This window comes from Mytilus edulis, chromosome 11 (genome assembly GCF_963676685.1).
Source record: "Mytilus edulis chromosome 11, xbMytEdul2.2, whole genome shotgun sequence".
In the NCBI taxonomy this organism is placed as follows: domain Eukaryota; kingdom Metazoa; phylum Mollusca; class Bivalvia; order Mytilida; family Mytilidae; genus Mytilus; species Mytilus edulis.
In genome coordinates, this window is record NC_092354.1 from 63,260,383 (window position 1) to 63,276,399 (window position 16,017).

General features: G+C 32.9%; 1 protein-coding gene across 1 annotated transcript; it reads left to right on the forward strand.

Moving 5' to 3' along the window:
- Positions 1-1,072: 1,072 nt before the first annotated feature.
- On the forward strand, positions 1,073-16,017 carry LOC139495988 (dynactin subunit 6-like). Its single transcript, XM_071284418.1, has 8 exons — positions 1,073-1,250; positions 3,011-3,075; positions 8,179-8,284; positions 9,810-9,886; positions 11,429-11,476; positions 12,114-12,256; positions 13,094-13,220; positions 15,055-16,017. Exons 1-7 carry the CDS (start codon positions 1,240-1,242, stop codon positions 13,184-13,186), a joined length of 543 nt encoding a protein of 180 aa, XP_071140519.1. The 5' UTR covers positions 1,073-1,239; the 3' UTR covers positions 13,187-13,220; positions 15,055-16,017.

Consider the following 16,017-nt stretch of genomic DNA (forward strand, 5'->3'; position numbering starts at 1 on the left):
ACTCTTCTTGACTGTGTAGCTGCTGTTGTAGCTTTTTCTAATAGTGCGTTCCACATGTTCCATTCCCTGGTTGATCTTGGGAAGAAGGAGTACATGTACTGGTCTTATAGAGTACGCTGTTGGTGTATGCGGTGGCCTAGCTCCTTTGGTCCGTGTCAGAATCTCCGGGTTCAGTGTAATAGTTTGAAGGGTCAATATCCACCAAGGCCAGTGGCGGATCCAGAAATTTTCATAAGTGGGGGCCCACTGACTGACCAGTCACGCTTCCGTGATTCCCTATATAAGCAATCAGATTTTCCCAAAAAAGGGGGGGGGGGGCGGTCCCCCTTCCCCCTAAATCCGCCTCTGAAGGCTATTGTCTGTGGATCTTGAAGGCCATAGTGAGACGTTCACTTCCACTTGTATTTTTGTCCATCTGATGAGCTAAGCCTTTTTCAACTGATTTTTATAGTTCGTTAAAATTCTTATGTTGTACTGTTATACGACTGTCCCAGGTTATGGGGAGGGTTGGGATCCCGCTAACATGTTTAACCCCGCAACATTATTCATGTGTGTGCCTGTCCCAAGTCAGTAGCCTGTAATTCAGTGGTTGTCGTTTGTTTATGTGTTACATATTTGTTTTTCGTTCATTTTTTTTTACATAAATAAGGCCGTTATACATGTTATACTAAGTTTTCTCGTTTGAATTGTGTTACATTGTCTTATCGGGGCCTATTACAGCTGACTATGCGGTATGGGCTTTGCTCATTGTTGAAGGCCGTACGGTGACCTATAGTTGTTAATGTCTGTGTCATTTTGGTCTTTTGTGAATAGTCTCTTTTTTATATTTGCAGCGGCGATCTTTAAGAGGCTCCCATCTTAGTCTCTCCATCAAAGTGCTGACACAACCTGGGGATACGTCTTAGTATTCATTGAACACGAACCTAGTTGCCCTTCTCTGTACTTGTTCTAGGTCTTTTTTAAGGTTTTTCCATGATTTGGTGGAGTTTCTAAAAATATGGTACGATTTAGCGAAGGTACGAGTTGGTGTATACCTTGGGAAGAATAGCTTCTATCATTAAAAAAAAGTAATGTTTTATCTATTTACTTTTAATACCGATTTTAATGAAATCATTAAATATGAAATTAATTATTTTGAAGGGCTTATTTAAAACACAACGTGTTTAATTAGGTGATTGAAGACTATTTAGTATTCGTAATGACAGAAGCGGTAACCGAATATTGGGCAAAAATAACAAAATGAAACCCAGGTAAGTGTAATTATTCATAATCATATGCACAATGTATTCCGACAATTTGTCGTTATATCGCAGTTCATAGTGAACAAAAAATAAGTTAAAAAAACAGTGAAACGATTCAGAGTCGTTTTGTCGTTTTAGAGAGATATCAAATTAAATGACACATTTATTACAGCCATAAAGGGTCTCATTGTGGTGGTGGTGGGGGGGGGGGGGGGGGGGGGGGGGGGGGAGGGGGGGGGTTCTGATCCTGGATTCCACTTACTGTTTTGTCAGATTCCCATATCACGTTTACACTATGTACCTAAGCAATCCTCATTTTTTTGGATTTTTCCAGGTCCTGCTGTACTTCATTTCCTGTTTTTATGAAACAATAATCGTATTTCACGTGTCACGTTTACGAAAAATTGGCAATCTCGTGTCATGCTTAGACCCCATTGAGACCCACATTAAAAATAATGCTGAGTTCACAATACACCTTATTGCCAATCCTGGCTGACCCAGCCGCTTGAACTTTTGATGCATACAACAATCACTTTTCTGTGGTGTTAGATATTTCGTTTTATGACGTCAAAATAATATGGGAACCTGTGTGATATTATCGAATTATTGGTTTTATCAGTTGAATCAAGTGAAGTCATAAGACTGAGGTGCGCGGATTATAGTTTAATTCCCTTTTGAAGTGTTTTACGTCCTAACGTCAATTCTATTTCAATGCTCATCAAATTTGCTTTACTGTCCAAACAACGTTAACCTTTACTTCGTATTCACACAAGCGTATTTCAAATGAGAAATTGGATAATTTTAATTAAAATTGGGAAAGGAAATGGGGAATTGTTAGCCTATTCAAATCAATTTTGAATTAAAAAAGAAGAGTGTGTGAACGCAATTAGTGAATTCGATTCGAGTTCAATTCAAATCAAATGTCCTTGTGAACGAGACATAATATTAATTCATTAATAAAATGTTACATTGATTTACAATCAAGAAAGAGAGACCAATCAAAAGACATGGAATGATTCATCATAACAAATGGACAAAATGGTTGTATTTACATCTCAAAAACTACTTGGAGACTAACCTGTTGGAAAAGTTTAAGGCCTGTCATCAACTAGATATTAACAAAAGTTAAATGCAAGTTGTGTAAAATATTTATTTTGATCAATGGGCACTTTTTCCTGTTCCTGCATACGTACATCCGTCATTTTACATGGCAAAATAAAAGGTGTAAAAATAAACAAGCACCTGAATTGCTTTTGATGGTTGATTCTGTCCACCCAATTACACCCCTTAACTCATGTTAACTTAGTCCAAATATAATTATGAAGTCTGGCACAAGGCTATTTTTTTTCTGGAACGCCTTCCTAAGACGTCAGACTTGGGACAGGCTGATATACACTTATCTGTATTTATGCATCTGAATCTGTATACATCTACATTGTATTTTGGTAATTTGATTGAAATACTATATGTACAAGTATATTTAGTATTCTAAAAAGAACAAGTATTTTATGCAGATTTTTTTCCTCTAAATTCCATTATTATTTGCAAACAAAAACTGATTATATTAGAGAAATTCCTATCAGAGCATTCTGTCTTATTAGTCTGATGAATGGGATAATAGTTGATTCCCCACACTCATGACACTTACTTATACATATACCTATGCAGAGTTTAAAAGATTATATTTTGTTGATATTAAATTTCCGAAAGGGTAAAAGACCACCCAGATTTTAAATGACATTAATCAAATTACATATGTATGCTTTTAGTGTGAAGATTGCAGCAGGTGCCCTGGTTTGTGATGAGTGTGAATTAGTAGGAGATATAACTATTGGTAGGTACAAACTAAGTGTGAATTAGTAGGAGATATAACTATTGGTAGGTACACTCTAAGTGTGAATTAGTAGGAGATACAACTATTGGTAGGTACAAACTTAGTGTGAATTAGTAGGAGATATAACTAATAGTAGGTACAAACTAAGTGTGAATTAGTAGGAGATATAACTATTGGTAGGTACACTCTAAGTGTGAATTAGTAGGAGATACAACTATTGGTAGGTACAAACTAAGTGTGAATTAGTAGGAGATATAACTAATGGTAGGTACAAACTAAGTGTGAATTAGTAGGAGATATAACTTTTGGTAGGTACAAACTAAGTGTGAATTAGTAGGAGATATAACTTTTGGTAGGTACAAACTAAGTGTGAATTAGTAGGAGATATAACTAATGGTAGGTACAAACTAAGTGTGAATTAGTAGGAGATATAACTAATGGTAGGTACAAACTAAGTGTGAATTACATGTAGTAGGAGATATAACTAATGGTAGGTACAAACTTAGTGTGAATTAGTAGGAGATATAACTAATGGTAGGTACAAACTAAGTGTGAATTAGTAGGAGATATAACTAATGGTAGGTACAAACTAAGTGTGAATTACATGTAGTAGGAGATATAACTAATGGTAGGTACAAACTTAGTGTGAATTAGTAGGAGATATAACTTTTGGTAGGTACAAACTAAGTGTGAATTAGTAGGAGATATAACTAATGGTAGGTACAAACTAAGTGTGAATTACATGTAGTAGGAGATATAACTAATGGTAGGTACAAACTAAGTGTGAATTAGTAGGAGATATAACTAATGGTAGGTACAAACTAAGTGTGAATTAGTAGGAGATATAACTAATGGTAGGTACAAACTAAGTGTGAATTAGTAGGAGATATAACTTTTGGTAGGTACAAACTAAGTGTGAATTAGTAGGAGATATAACTTTTGGTAGGTACAAACTAAGTGTGAATTAGTAGGAGATATAACTTTTGGTAGGTACAAACTAAGTGTGAATTAGTAGGAGATATAACTAATGGTAGGTACAAACTAAGTGTGAATTAGTAGGAGATATAACTAATGGTAGGTACAAACTAAGTGTGAATTACATGTAGTAGGAGATATAACTAATGGTAGGTACAAACTTAGTGTGAATTAGTAGGAGATATAACTAATGGTAGGTACAAACTAAGTGTGAATTAGTAGGAGATATAACTAATGGTAGGTACAAACTAAGTGTGAATTACATGTAGTAGGAGATATAACTAATGGTAGGTACAAACTTAGTGTGAATTAGTAGGAGATATAACTTTTGGTAGGTACAAACTAAGTGTGAATTAGTAGGAGATATAACTAATGGTAGGTACAAACTAAGTGTGAATTACATGTAGTAGGAGATATAACTAATGGTAGGTACAAACTAAGTGTGAATTAGTAGGAGATATAACTAATGGTAGGTACAAACTAAGTGTGAATTAGTAGGAGATATAACTAATGGTAGGTACAAACTAAGTGTGAATTAGTAGGAGATATAACTAATGGTAGGTACAAACTAAGTGTGAATTAGTAGGAGATATAACTAATGGTAGGTACAAACTAAGTGTGAATTACATGTAGTAGGAGATATAACTAATGGTAGGTACAAACTTAGTGTGAATTAGTAGGAGATATAACATTTGGTAGGTACAAACTAAGTGTGAATTAGTAGGAGATATAACTTTTGGTAGGTACACTCTAAGTGTGAATTACATGTAGTAGGAGATATAACTATTGGTAGGTACACTCTAAGTGTGAATTACATGTAGTAGGAGATATAACTAATGGTAGGTACAAACTTAGTGTGAATTAGTAGGAGATATAACTTTTGGTAGGTACAAACTAAGTGTGAATTAGTAGGAGATATAACTTTTGGTAGGTACAAACTAAGTGTGAATTAGTAGGAGATATAACTTTTGGTAGGTACAAACTAAGTGTGAATTAGTAGGAGATATAACTAATGGTAGGTACAAACTAAGTGTGAATTAGTAGGAGATATAACTTTTGTTAGGTACAAACTAAGTGTGAATTAGTAGGAGATATAACTTTTGGTAGGTACAAACTAAGTGTGAATTAGTAGGAGATATAACTATTGGTAGGTACAGACTAAGTGTGAATTAGTAGGAGATATAACTATTGGTAGGTACAAACTAAGTGTGAATATAATTACAAATTAATGCCTGAAGCAAACTTTTGATATTTCATTTTCAGCATATTTCAGATAGATAAGACTAAGTGTTTTACATATAAAAAAGAAGATGTGGTATGATTGCCAAAGAGACAACTCTCGACAGGTGACCAAATGACACAGAAATTAACGACTACAGGTCACTGTATGGCCTTCATCAATGAGCAAAGCCCATACCGCAAAGTAAGCTTTAAAAGGCTCTCAAAATGACTAATGTATGAATGTAAAACAAATCAAACAAGAAAACTAACGGCCTAATTTATGTACAGAAAATGAACGAAAAACAAATATGTAACACATCAACAAACGACAACCACTGAATTACAGGCTCCTGTCTTTGGACAGGCACATACAGTTTAGTTTACATTTACTGACAGCTCTGGAATTACATTATTTTTTTATACGACTGCAAAAATTGAAAATACTTTTAGTTTTCGCACTCTAACTTTAGTAAATGTGAATAGAAATCTATGAAATTTTAACACAAGGTTTATTACCACAAAAGGAAGGTTGGGATTGATTTTGGAAGTTTTGGTCCCAACATTTTAGGAATGAGGGGCCAAAAAGGGCCCAAAATAAACATTTTCTTGGTTTTCGCACTATAACTTTAGTTTAAGTAAATAGAAATTTTGACACAAGGTTTATGACCACAAAAGGAAGGTTGGAATTGATTTTGGGAGTTTTTGTTTCAACAGTTTAGGAATTAGGGGCCAAAAAAGGGCCCAAATAAGCATTATTCTTGGTTTTCGCACAATAACTTTAGTATAAGTAAATAGAAATCAATGAAATTTAAACACAAGGTTTATGACCACAAAAGGAAGGTTGAGATTGATTTTGGGAGTTAAGGTTTCAACAGTTTAGGAATTAGGGGCCAAAAAGGGGCCCAAATAAGCATTTTTCTTGGTTTTCGCACCATAACTTTAGCATAAGTAAATAGAAATGTATGAAATTTAAACACAAGGTTTATGACCATAAAAGGAAGGTTGGGATTGATTTTGGAAGTTTTGGTCCCAATAGTTTTGGAATAAGGGGCCCAAAGGGTCCAAAATTAAACTTTGTTTGATTTCATCAAAAATTGAATTATTGGGGTTCCTTGATATGCCGAATCTAACTGTGTATGTAGATTCTTAATTTTTGGTCCCGTTTTAAAATTGGTCTACATTAAGGTCCAAAGGGTCCAGAATTAAACTTAGTTTGATTTTAACAAAAATTGAATCCTTGGGGTTCTTTGATATGCTGAATCTAAAAATGTACATAGAATTTTTGATTATTGGCCCAGTTTTCAAGTTGGTCCAAATCGGGGTCCAAAATTAAACTTTGTTTGATTTCATCAAAAATTGAATAATTTGGGTTCTTTGATATGCCAAATCTAACTGTATATGTATCAAAAATTGAATAATTGGGGTTCTTTGATATGCCAAATCTAACTGTATATGTAGATTCTTATTTTTTGGTCCCGTTTTCAAATTGGTCTACATTAAAGTCCAAAGGGTCCAAAATTAAACTAAGTTTGATTTTAACAAAAATTGAATTCTTGGGCTTCTTTGTTATACTGAATCTAAACATGTACTTAGATTTTTGATTATGGGCCTAGTTTTCAAGTTGGTCCAAATCAGGATCCAAAATTATTATATTAAGTATTGTGCAATAGCAAGAAATTTTCAATTGGACAGTATTCAGCAATAGCAAGAAATCTTCAATTGAACAGTATTGTGCAATAGCAAATATTTTCAATGGCACAGTATTGCGCAATAGCAAGAAATATCTAATTGCACAATACATGTATTGTGCAATAGCAAGAAATTTTCATATTTTCAATGTGAGTTATCTTTCTTTGTCCAGAATTGTAGTTGAATCAACTTAAATCATTGCTTTATACAATATACAATGTATATTTACTTTTACTACCATCTGATAAATTAAAACAATCTTTACCATTCAGTGATAACAAGCACTTATTTTACATTTTAATATGTATTTAAATGAGTAGTTGTTGTTGCAAACTCCATTAGAAATTTGAATTGAGATCAGTTTTGGAATAAGGGAAAGGGGGATGTGTAAAAAAAATTGGGGGGGGATTCAATTTTTTTATTTCAGATTTCATAAATAAAAAGAAAATTTCTTCAAACATTTTTTTGAGAGGATTAATATTCAACAGCATGTATTGTGAATTGCTCAAAGGCAAAAAATTTTTAAGTTCATTAGACCACATTCATTATGTGTCAGAAACCTATGCTGTGTCAACTATTTAATCACAATCCAAATTTAGAGCTGAATCCAGCTTGAATGTTGTGTCCATACTTGCCCCAACCGTTCAGGGTTCAATCTCTGCGGTGGTATAAAGCTGCGCCCTGCGGAGCATCTGGTTATATGATAAATTTGTAAACCTTCATGAATTGTTATGAAACTTGGACAGAAGCTCTCAAGATTAAGAAATAACATTTAATGAAAATAAATTAGATTTGTGTTTTTAATTTCAATTTTACTTGTCAACATTACAATTTCTTCTGACAGCAGCAATCACAAGCACACAAGTTCCACAGAACCTTTTACAAATTTTCTATTATTGCTGGTTCTTAATCAGTTAACTATACTGTAAATTCAGAAATTATTGCAATGTTTTTATTAATTGTAAAAATGCGACTGGGTTAATATAATGCGATAATTTAAACTCGCATTTTGAAATGTTTTTTTATGAATTAAACAGGATTTTTTTTCAAAGTCACAGAAATTAAAATCGCATCTTAGTCTGAAATGACAGAATTGCAATAATAAATGCACACAATAATTTCTGAATTTACAGTCATTGCAGGAGCTCAATCAGTTTTGTACATGTGCTTAACCAGTAAAATTGTATAATTACATGCACTTGTTTCATATAATTGCAGGTGCTAGAACAGTTGTTCATCCTAAGGCCAGAATTATAGCTGAAGATGGACCTATTTATATTGGAGAAAATAACATCATTGAAGAATTAGTACAGATTGTCAACAAGTAGGGTCAACATTTATTTCAGTGAAGGGGCCCAGGGCTCATGCAATTGGGAATAAATGTTCGTGAAATGTTGGCTTTGGGGAAAATACATTATAAAAAGAAGATGTGGTATGATTGCCAATGACACAACTCTCCAAAAGAGACCAGAGGACACAGAAATTAACAACTACAGGTCACTGTATGGCCTTCAACAATGAGCAAATCCCATACTGCATAGTCAGCTATAAAAGTCCCCGAAATAACAATGTAAAACAATCCAAACAAGAAAACTAATGGCTAATTTAAATACAAAAAATGAACGCAAAACAAATATGTCTGCTTATGTGGAGGGCACACATCATCAGCCATGTGCAACTTGCTAGGGGGGTTTGGGGACATTCCCCTCCCCTTCCCCCAAGAAAATTTTGAAAAATTTGTTACAAAATTCTGCATTCTGAGAAGGATTAACTGCATGAATTGCAAACAAGATTCAAGAGATTTGTAAACAAAAAACCATGATACAACACCTACAAATTCTCAAGATGATGTCTACATTCGATTGGGAATTTTAGAGCTGAATATTTGGGAAAAAGAGCATAATTCTCTTTAGGATTTGGGCCCAAAATAGACCCAAAATGAGGGTTGGTAAATACATATATTTGTCCTTTCTTCAAAAATTGTTTAAGATAAACTTACACAACTATTTCTGAATTCATATTATCTTAAAACCTTTTTACTAATTACTGCTTCCTTCAAGTATGAAATTGAAGATTGATCGATACATTTTTGGTGTTTTCACACAACATTCAGGACTATTTGCTATTTTGGGGCAATAAGTTATTATTGATGGAGGAAGCCGTAATGCCTGAAGAGAATCATAGACCTTCAACAGGAAAACGGACAATCACTGTCAATTAAGATTGGAGTGGAAAGCAACAGTAACAAGCAGGTCTAGATCTTGAACTTATAAATTATAACCTCAGCGCTTACAGGCTAGTGGTTACCACTCGACCACCGAGGCCCCTGGAATTGAAGGCAGACATTTTCCAATTAAAAGTGACTGAGAGCATCATATTTTTTATGCCCCATTTATGGGCATTATGTTTTCTGGTCTGTGTGTCTGTCTGTTTGTCCGTCCGTCCGTCCTCTGTCTGTTCCGCTTCAGGTTAAAGTTTTTGGTCGAGGTAGTTTTTGATGAAGTTGAAGTCCAACTAACTTACAACTTAGTATACATGTTCCCTATGATATGATCTTTCTAATTTTAATGCCAAAGTAGAGTTATTTCCCCATTTTCACAGTCTCCTGAACATAGAAAATGATAGTCCGGATGGGGCATCCGTGTACTGGGGACACATTCTTGTTTTAAGGTGTGTCTACATTTTGAGGAAAAATTCAATATTATTTTTTCTATGTTGTTGGTTTAGCATTACAGTTATTAAAATATAACCCTAAATTTCCTTTTCTCATTATGATTATAGTATTAACCAGATTCCTAATCAGTTTTTGACTAAAATAGCATAATTTATAATTTATTTTTTATTTTCAGAAATCCAGAAGGGAAGTCTAGTTCTACACAGAATGTGATGATTATAGGAAACAATAATGTATTTGAGGTGGGATCATGTATCCTATTATACAGTACAATATACATGGGATATACTCATTTATAGATAGGTTGAATTTAGCTGACCCTATTTATTTATTTCAGGATTTAAATGTAACTGGAACTTCACATATATTTTTTATTTGTCCCATCATTTAAACCTAAGATTGCTATACCACTGTTCTTCCCAGGACCTTTGACCATCATGGTATTTTGATGCTATATTTCTCAATTTTATATTGCTTGAATGTGATTTTATTTGATATTATGCTATAATTCTAGAAGTAAGATCATGGTATTTAAAAATTCCCTGTTTACCAGCTGGATGCTATATGAAATTTGTGCAGAGAAAACTGCTATATGTATATATATATATTTGTGTGTGAAAGTAATCTCAGCAAACAGGATTGCTAAAGGGTGAAATTCAGAGTTTTGACTGAAAAGGGAAAAAAGTCACAAAAGCCAGATTAAAAATATGTAGATAAATCCCTATAAACAAGGGGTAATTTTGAAAAATTTGCATGAGTGAGTACAAATGATAAAGTTGGGGGGGGGGGGGGGGGGGGGGGGGTGAGGGGTAACTCCCTTTACTGCATTCTAAATTTGTCATTGGAAGGAATTATTTACTTCCTCTACTGCATTTAATTTCTTGGTCGCAAATTTATTGCTTTTTAAACGACAGCAAAACATTTTTGCGGTTGTATATTGGTATAACATTGGCGGCGTCGTCATCGTCGTGGGCCGAAGACACATTGGTTTTCGCACTATAACTTTAGTTTAAGTTAATAGAAATCTATGAAATTTAAAAACAAGGTTAATGAACACAAAAGGAAGGTTGGGATTGATTTTGGGAGTTTTGGTCCCAACAGTTTAGGAATAAGGTGCCAGAAATGGGCCCAAATAAGCATTTTTCTTGGTTTTCGCATCATAACTTTAGTATAATTAAAAAGAAATCTATGAAATTTAAACACAAGGTTTATGACCATAAAAGGAAGAATGGGATTGATTTTGGGAGTTTTGGTCCCAACAGTATAGGAATTAGGGGCCCAAAGGGTCCAAAATTAAACTTTGTTTGATTTCATCAAAAATTGAAAAATTGGGGTTCTTTGATATTCAGAATCTTACTGTGTATGTAGATTCTTAATTTTTGGTCTGTTTTCAAATTGGTCTACATTAAGGTCCAAAGGGGCCAAAATTAAAAATTGAATTCTTGGGGTTTGCTGATATGCTGAATCAGAATCTAAACATGTACTTAGATTTTTGATTTAATATGGTCCAATATTCAAAACTAAATACATGGTTAGATTCAGCATCTCAAAGAACCCCAAGAATTCAATTTTTGATAAATCAAATAAAGTTTAATTTTGAAGCCTTTAGACCTCAATGGGGACCAATTTGATAACTCTGTGGTCGTATAAAGCTGCGCCCTGTGGAGCATTTGATTAAAGATTACTCCCTGTTTGATACTCTTCTTAAATACTTTAGCAACATGCTTTATTTGTTGGATAATCTAATAAATGTTCTTTCATAAAATGTAAACAGCATTCCTAAACATACTGAAGATATAGAGGCCACAAAGATTGGTGATCATAACATGATAGAGGCCAAAGGTCAGTATAACATTTTTGTCAAATGAATGATTACTTTTATCAATGAAAAGATAATCATACACAGTTGTTACACTGTAATTGGAAATTATTCCTTTGTTTTTATTACTGCAAAAAATGTGAAAAATGTGACAGGGTTAGAATCACATTAATTAAAACTAACATTTTGTATTTTTGATATGAATGAAGCAGGATTTTTCTCAGTATTGCAAAAATGATAAAGAAAACGTTTTTAGCAATTCCCCCCCCCCCCCTCCTAATTATAAATTTTCATTTATCTCGGACCTATAACACACATTGGAAAGGCAGCCATTTTGATTTGATGAAACCAAATTAAAACAATAAATAAAATCAAAAGTTAACAGATACATGTAAACTGACATTAAGAATGATTTTATTTAATTTCCTAGCAAGCAATACTATCACAAATGTCCATTTTGGTCTTGGGGGTGGGGGGTGGGGTGCTGTTTGAAATACAACTGACATCAATCATGTACAGCCCATGTTTTATTCAAATTATAACATGGCTTTGTTTCCAAAGCTATAAATAGACCTTATATTAGAATATAATTATTTTCCAAAAAATCTACATAAAATATTTGATAACATGTTGAAATAATAATTATTTATATTTATAAAGCAAAAGTAGGAAGACAAGTAGAACTGACCTCTGGTTGTATAATTGGAGGCATGTGTAGTGTGTCCAGTACAGAAACCATGCCTGAGAATACTGTAATATGTGGTAGTAATTGTGATAGAAGAGTTGCTAGAGAAAGGCCACCAGTGAGTACAAATAGAAGCTAATCTAAAAATAGGAAGATGAGGTATGATTGGCAATGAGACAACTATCCACCACAGTTACAAAAATCAAATATGACAGACATGAAGCAACAACAACAACCACTGAACTACAGGCTCCTGATTAAGTTGTATTGTTTTAGTGTTATTTTGGTCCCTAATGTTAGTTATTTAGGCAAAAAATTAGGGGATACTACCATGACTACTGTGAAAATGTATTTGATATACATTGTATGTTTGCAATCTTGTAAGGGAAGTTTTAAGCTTAGTTCTTATTTTTGATATATATAGGCACTCAGTTTTCAGAGACAGGTTTTGTTAGATTGTGAATTTAAGCACCACAAAAATAATCCATCTTACTTGTATATGTATCAGATGTTTTGGAAGCATTTATTGTGTTGTGCTAGAGAAGCTGGATGAAGCCCATTGTTATCTGGTTATATCAAAAGGCCACATGTTTTTCTATGAGGCAGTAACTCAAAAGCTTCTTTTTTATGTTCCATGTCACAGATGTTTTCTTATTTTACTTATTACAGTACTTATAATATAATAATGTCTCTTCAAATATCAGAAAAGTGCTGCACTGTTAAGATAAGAAAACAATATTTTTACATTAATAGAAAATATAAAATTTATCTTTCTGAAGAAATTGGAAGTAAATATAGGCTCTGTATTTGTAGAGTAAAATGATTGAAGAAACATGTAGGATGAACAATTTTTAGTTCCATTCATTATTAAAAAGAAAACATTATGTTTATTAAATGCATTGACATTTCAATAGAAAGATACTAAGCTTCATAATTGTATTTTCTCTACCTTCAGACACAAAGTCTACAGATTGATTTTCTGACCAAAATATTACCTAACTACCATTATTTGAAGAAACCAAAGGCCGGAACACCACAAAGGACTTGATGTATAGTGCAGTTACAACATTTATTTATAAAAGGTTATTATTCAGGGTGTAATTAAGGAAAGTATAGCACACAGGATTTGATGCAGGGTGTAGTTTTAACTATTTATTGTCTTGCCTAGACGAAAAAATCTTAGAAAGCTAGACATAGGGATTACAATCCGACAGTGATGTTGGCAGCAACATTAACTTTTCGTATAAAACTTTAAATTTCAGTAGGTAGAAGACCTAGATGCTTTTTATGCAAATACCTTATGTTATAAAGTTTCTGTCAGTCACACGTCTAATGTCGTTGACCTCATTTTTCATGGTTCAGTGTCTGCTTCAATTTTTTTTAGTTTTTTGTCATGTGAAATACTCACATACTATCAGTACATGTAATAGGATAACTTTATTTGGTGCATGGCTTCCTTGCAACATCTACATGTCTGTCATGGATCAGTGATTAAGGTTAAGTTAACTTGGCCAAGTCCATATCTCAAACTGTAAGTTACAGGTCAGTTATATTTGGTGTATGGAATGATTGTATGGTGTTCATGTCAGACTGGCAGGTTTTATCTGACCTTGACCTCATTTTCATGGTTATGTGGACAATGTTTATTTTTGTGGTTTGGTGTATTTCTCAGATACTATACTCAATAGGGCCTCTATATTTGGTGTATGGAATGATAATGAGGTGCACATGTCTGTCAGCTTTTATATGACCTGGACCTCATAAGAATGGTTCATTGATCAATGTTAAGTTTTCAAGATTTTGTGAGTTTATCATATATTATATCAAAACAATAGGTCATTTATATTTGGTGTATGGTATGACTGTAAGGTGTACATTTTCATTTTAATCTCTGAATCCTCTAAGCCTGTGAAAGGTTTTAGTTAATGTATTAAATAGAAAAACTTATATTTAGCTTTGTTTGATTGTGAAAACCCACCTAAGGACTATTCCATTAAAGCGGGAGCTAGGTATTAAATTTCGGCCCAAAACCACGATACTTTTGAGTAATTTTTGCATACATTATATGGTCATACAAACTTAATCAGGCCACACCAAAATAGAAATTAATTTCTTAACCTCCGACATCCTTTTAATGTAATACATGTAATAACCATAAAATGTTGTGATCCTCCTTTTCTTTCTTCTGTAAAAATTGACCATATTTATCTGTCTTTCTGTTCATCATGTTCATTGCATGGGTTTCTTTTTAGGATGAAATTAATTTAAATATTTCATGACCAAATTTAATTGATTTTGATAGAAAATAAATGGAAAGAAAATAATTATTTGTTGTTTAATAGCTATGTAATTATTTTTGTTTTACTACATATTGTACAGCATCTTCTAGGAACTATAAAAAAAAAGATGTGGTATGATTACCAATGAGACAACTCTACACGAGAACAAAATGACACAGAAATTAATGAATATAGGTCACTGTTCCTATGTATATTTATAAAAAGGTTTCGATTGACATAATTTGAGCAAGATTTACTTCCCTGTTGTTGCCATTCTAAGTGAGCAAACTCCTATATAAACCAGCTAAATTCAACTTGTTTTACTGACTTATAGACTTTAGAAGAAGGGTTTATCTGAACAATTTATATCCCTTATAGCATTGCTTAATTCAACACTAAGATCAAGTTAAGATCTCTTATCAAACTTGTGTGTATTGCATGTTTCAATTTAGATAGTCAAATAAGAAATTCAACCGTGTATCCCTTCCAAACGGTGTCCAAGGGAGATAAATCTAACTCAAATTATGTCATTCAAAACCTTTAAATTGATTTAAATGTGTAGAAACAGCATGGACATGCCAAAAGATTTTTTTTTTCACTTGATTTCCGATTAAGTAATATGTGACTTATTTTTCAGTGCAATATTTTATTTATTGGTGGTTTAGGATTGTGATGGGAGGCTGAAGAATAAAGATATAGATCAAGAACTTGATTCCACAACAATGAGGACAATTATATGTTGCTTTTTTAGAGTGCTTAGAGTGCTAAGAGGGATGAATGGTTCTTCAAATATCTAGCTCATATTGTATTATGCTCCAAGCAAGTTCTTTAATTTCAAAGACAGTTATCTCTGCAGTTATGATTGGTCCAAATTTAAACATGCATATTTCGGAGTTGGATTATTTCATTAAAAGTGTCATAGATAATCTACTTTTTGTTACTTAAAAAGAAAATATATATTATGGATTCAGTTATTTTCATGGGTACCAGTTTTCATGGATAGAATAACGATTATATTTACGTGAATATTTGTTTTCATAGTTTTGCAATAACTGGATGTCAAGGTCAACAACCAACATTCAATGTGACTAAAAATAGAACAAAGGTGTCAAACTGCAATTTTTGGCTTAACTCTCAACAACTATATAGCAATAAGAGATAGATATGTTGACCTGTTTGTGAGTTAATCCCCCTGAAATGTTGATTTCTTCGATCAAACCATGCTGGATCTAATTAATAACTCCGGATTTAAAGATGGTGCAGAATTCTGAGCTGAATACAAAAGTCATATCATGAATATAATAATTTATTTCATGACTTGCAAAAAATTTATACACCATTTTAATGTTCTGCTTCCAACTTTAGACATGTTTTTTGCCCATGAATTTAGAAAAGAGGTTAGACAGCTACTCAATTTTAGATAGGGTTGCATATAATTTCATTGTTAGTCAAAATTTATAATAAATTACTATTCATGAATGAAAATTAAAAGGTATTATATCAGATTTGAGCAGGCAATAAGAATTATGAAATTATTTTATCAGTATCTTATCTAATGCTTATGTAATTATAAGTTATGAATAAAATTGAATAGACACTC

What these genes read in the sequence shown, in the direction of transcription:
- LOC139495988 (XM_071284418.1), top strand. An exon ending in TTAGTACAGATTGTCAACAA is followed by an intron (nt 8,285 to 9,809) that starts GTAGGGTCAACA and finishes TTTTATTTTCAG; the next exon opens with AAATCCAGAAGGGAAGTCTA. An exon ending in TAACATGATAGAGGCCAAAG is followed by an intron (nt 11,477 to 12,113) that starts GTCAGTATAACA and finishes ATATTTATAAAG; the next exon opens with CAAAAGTAGGAAGACAAGTA.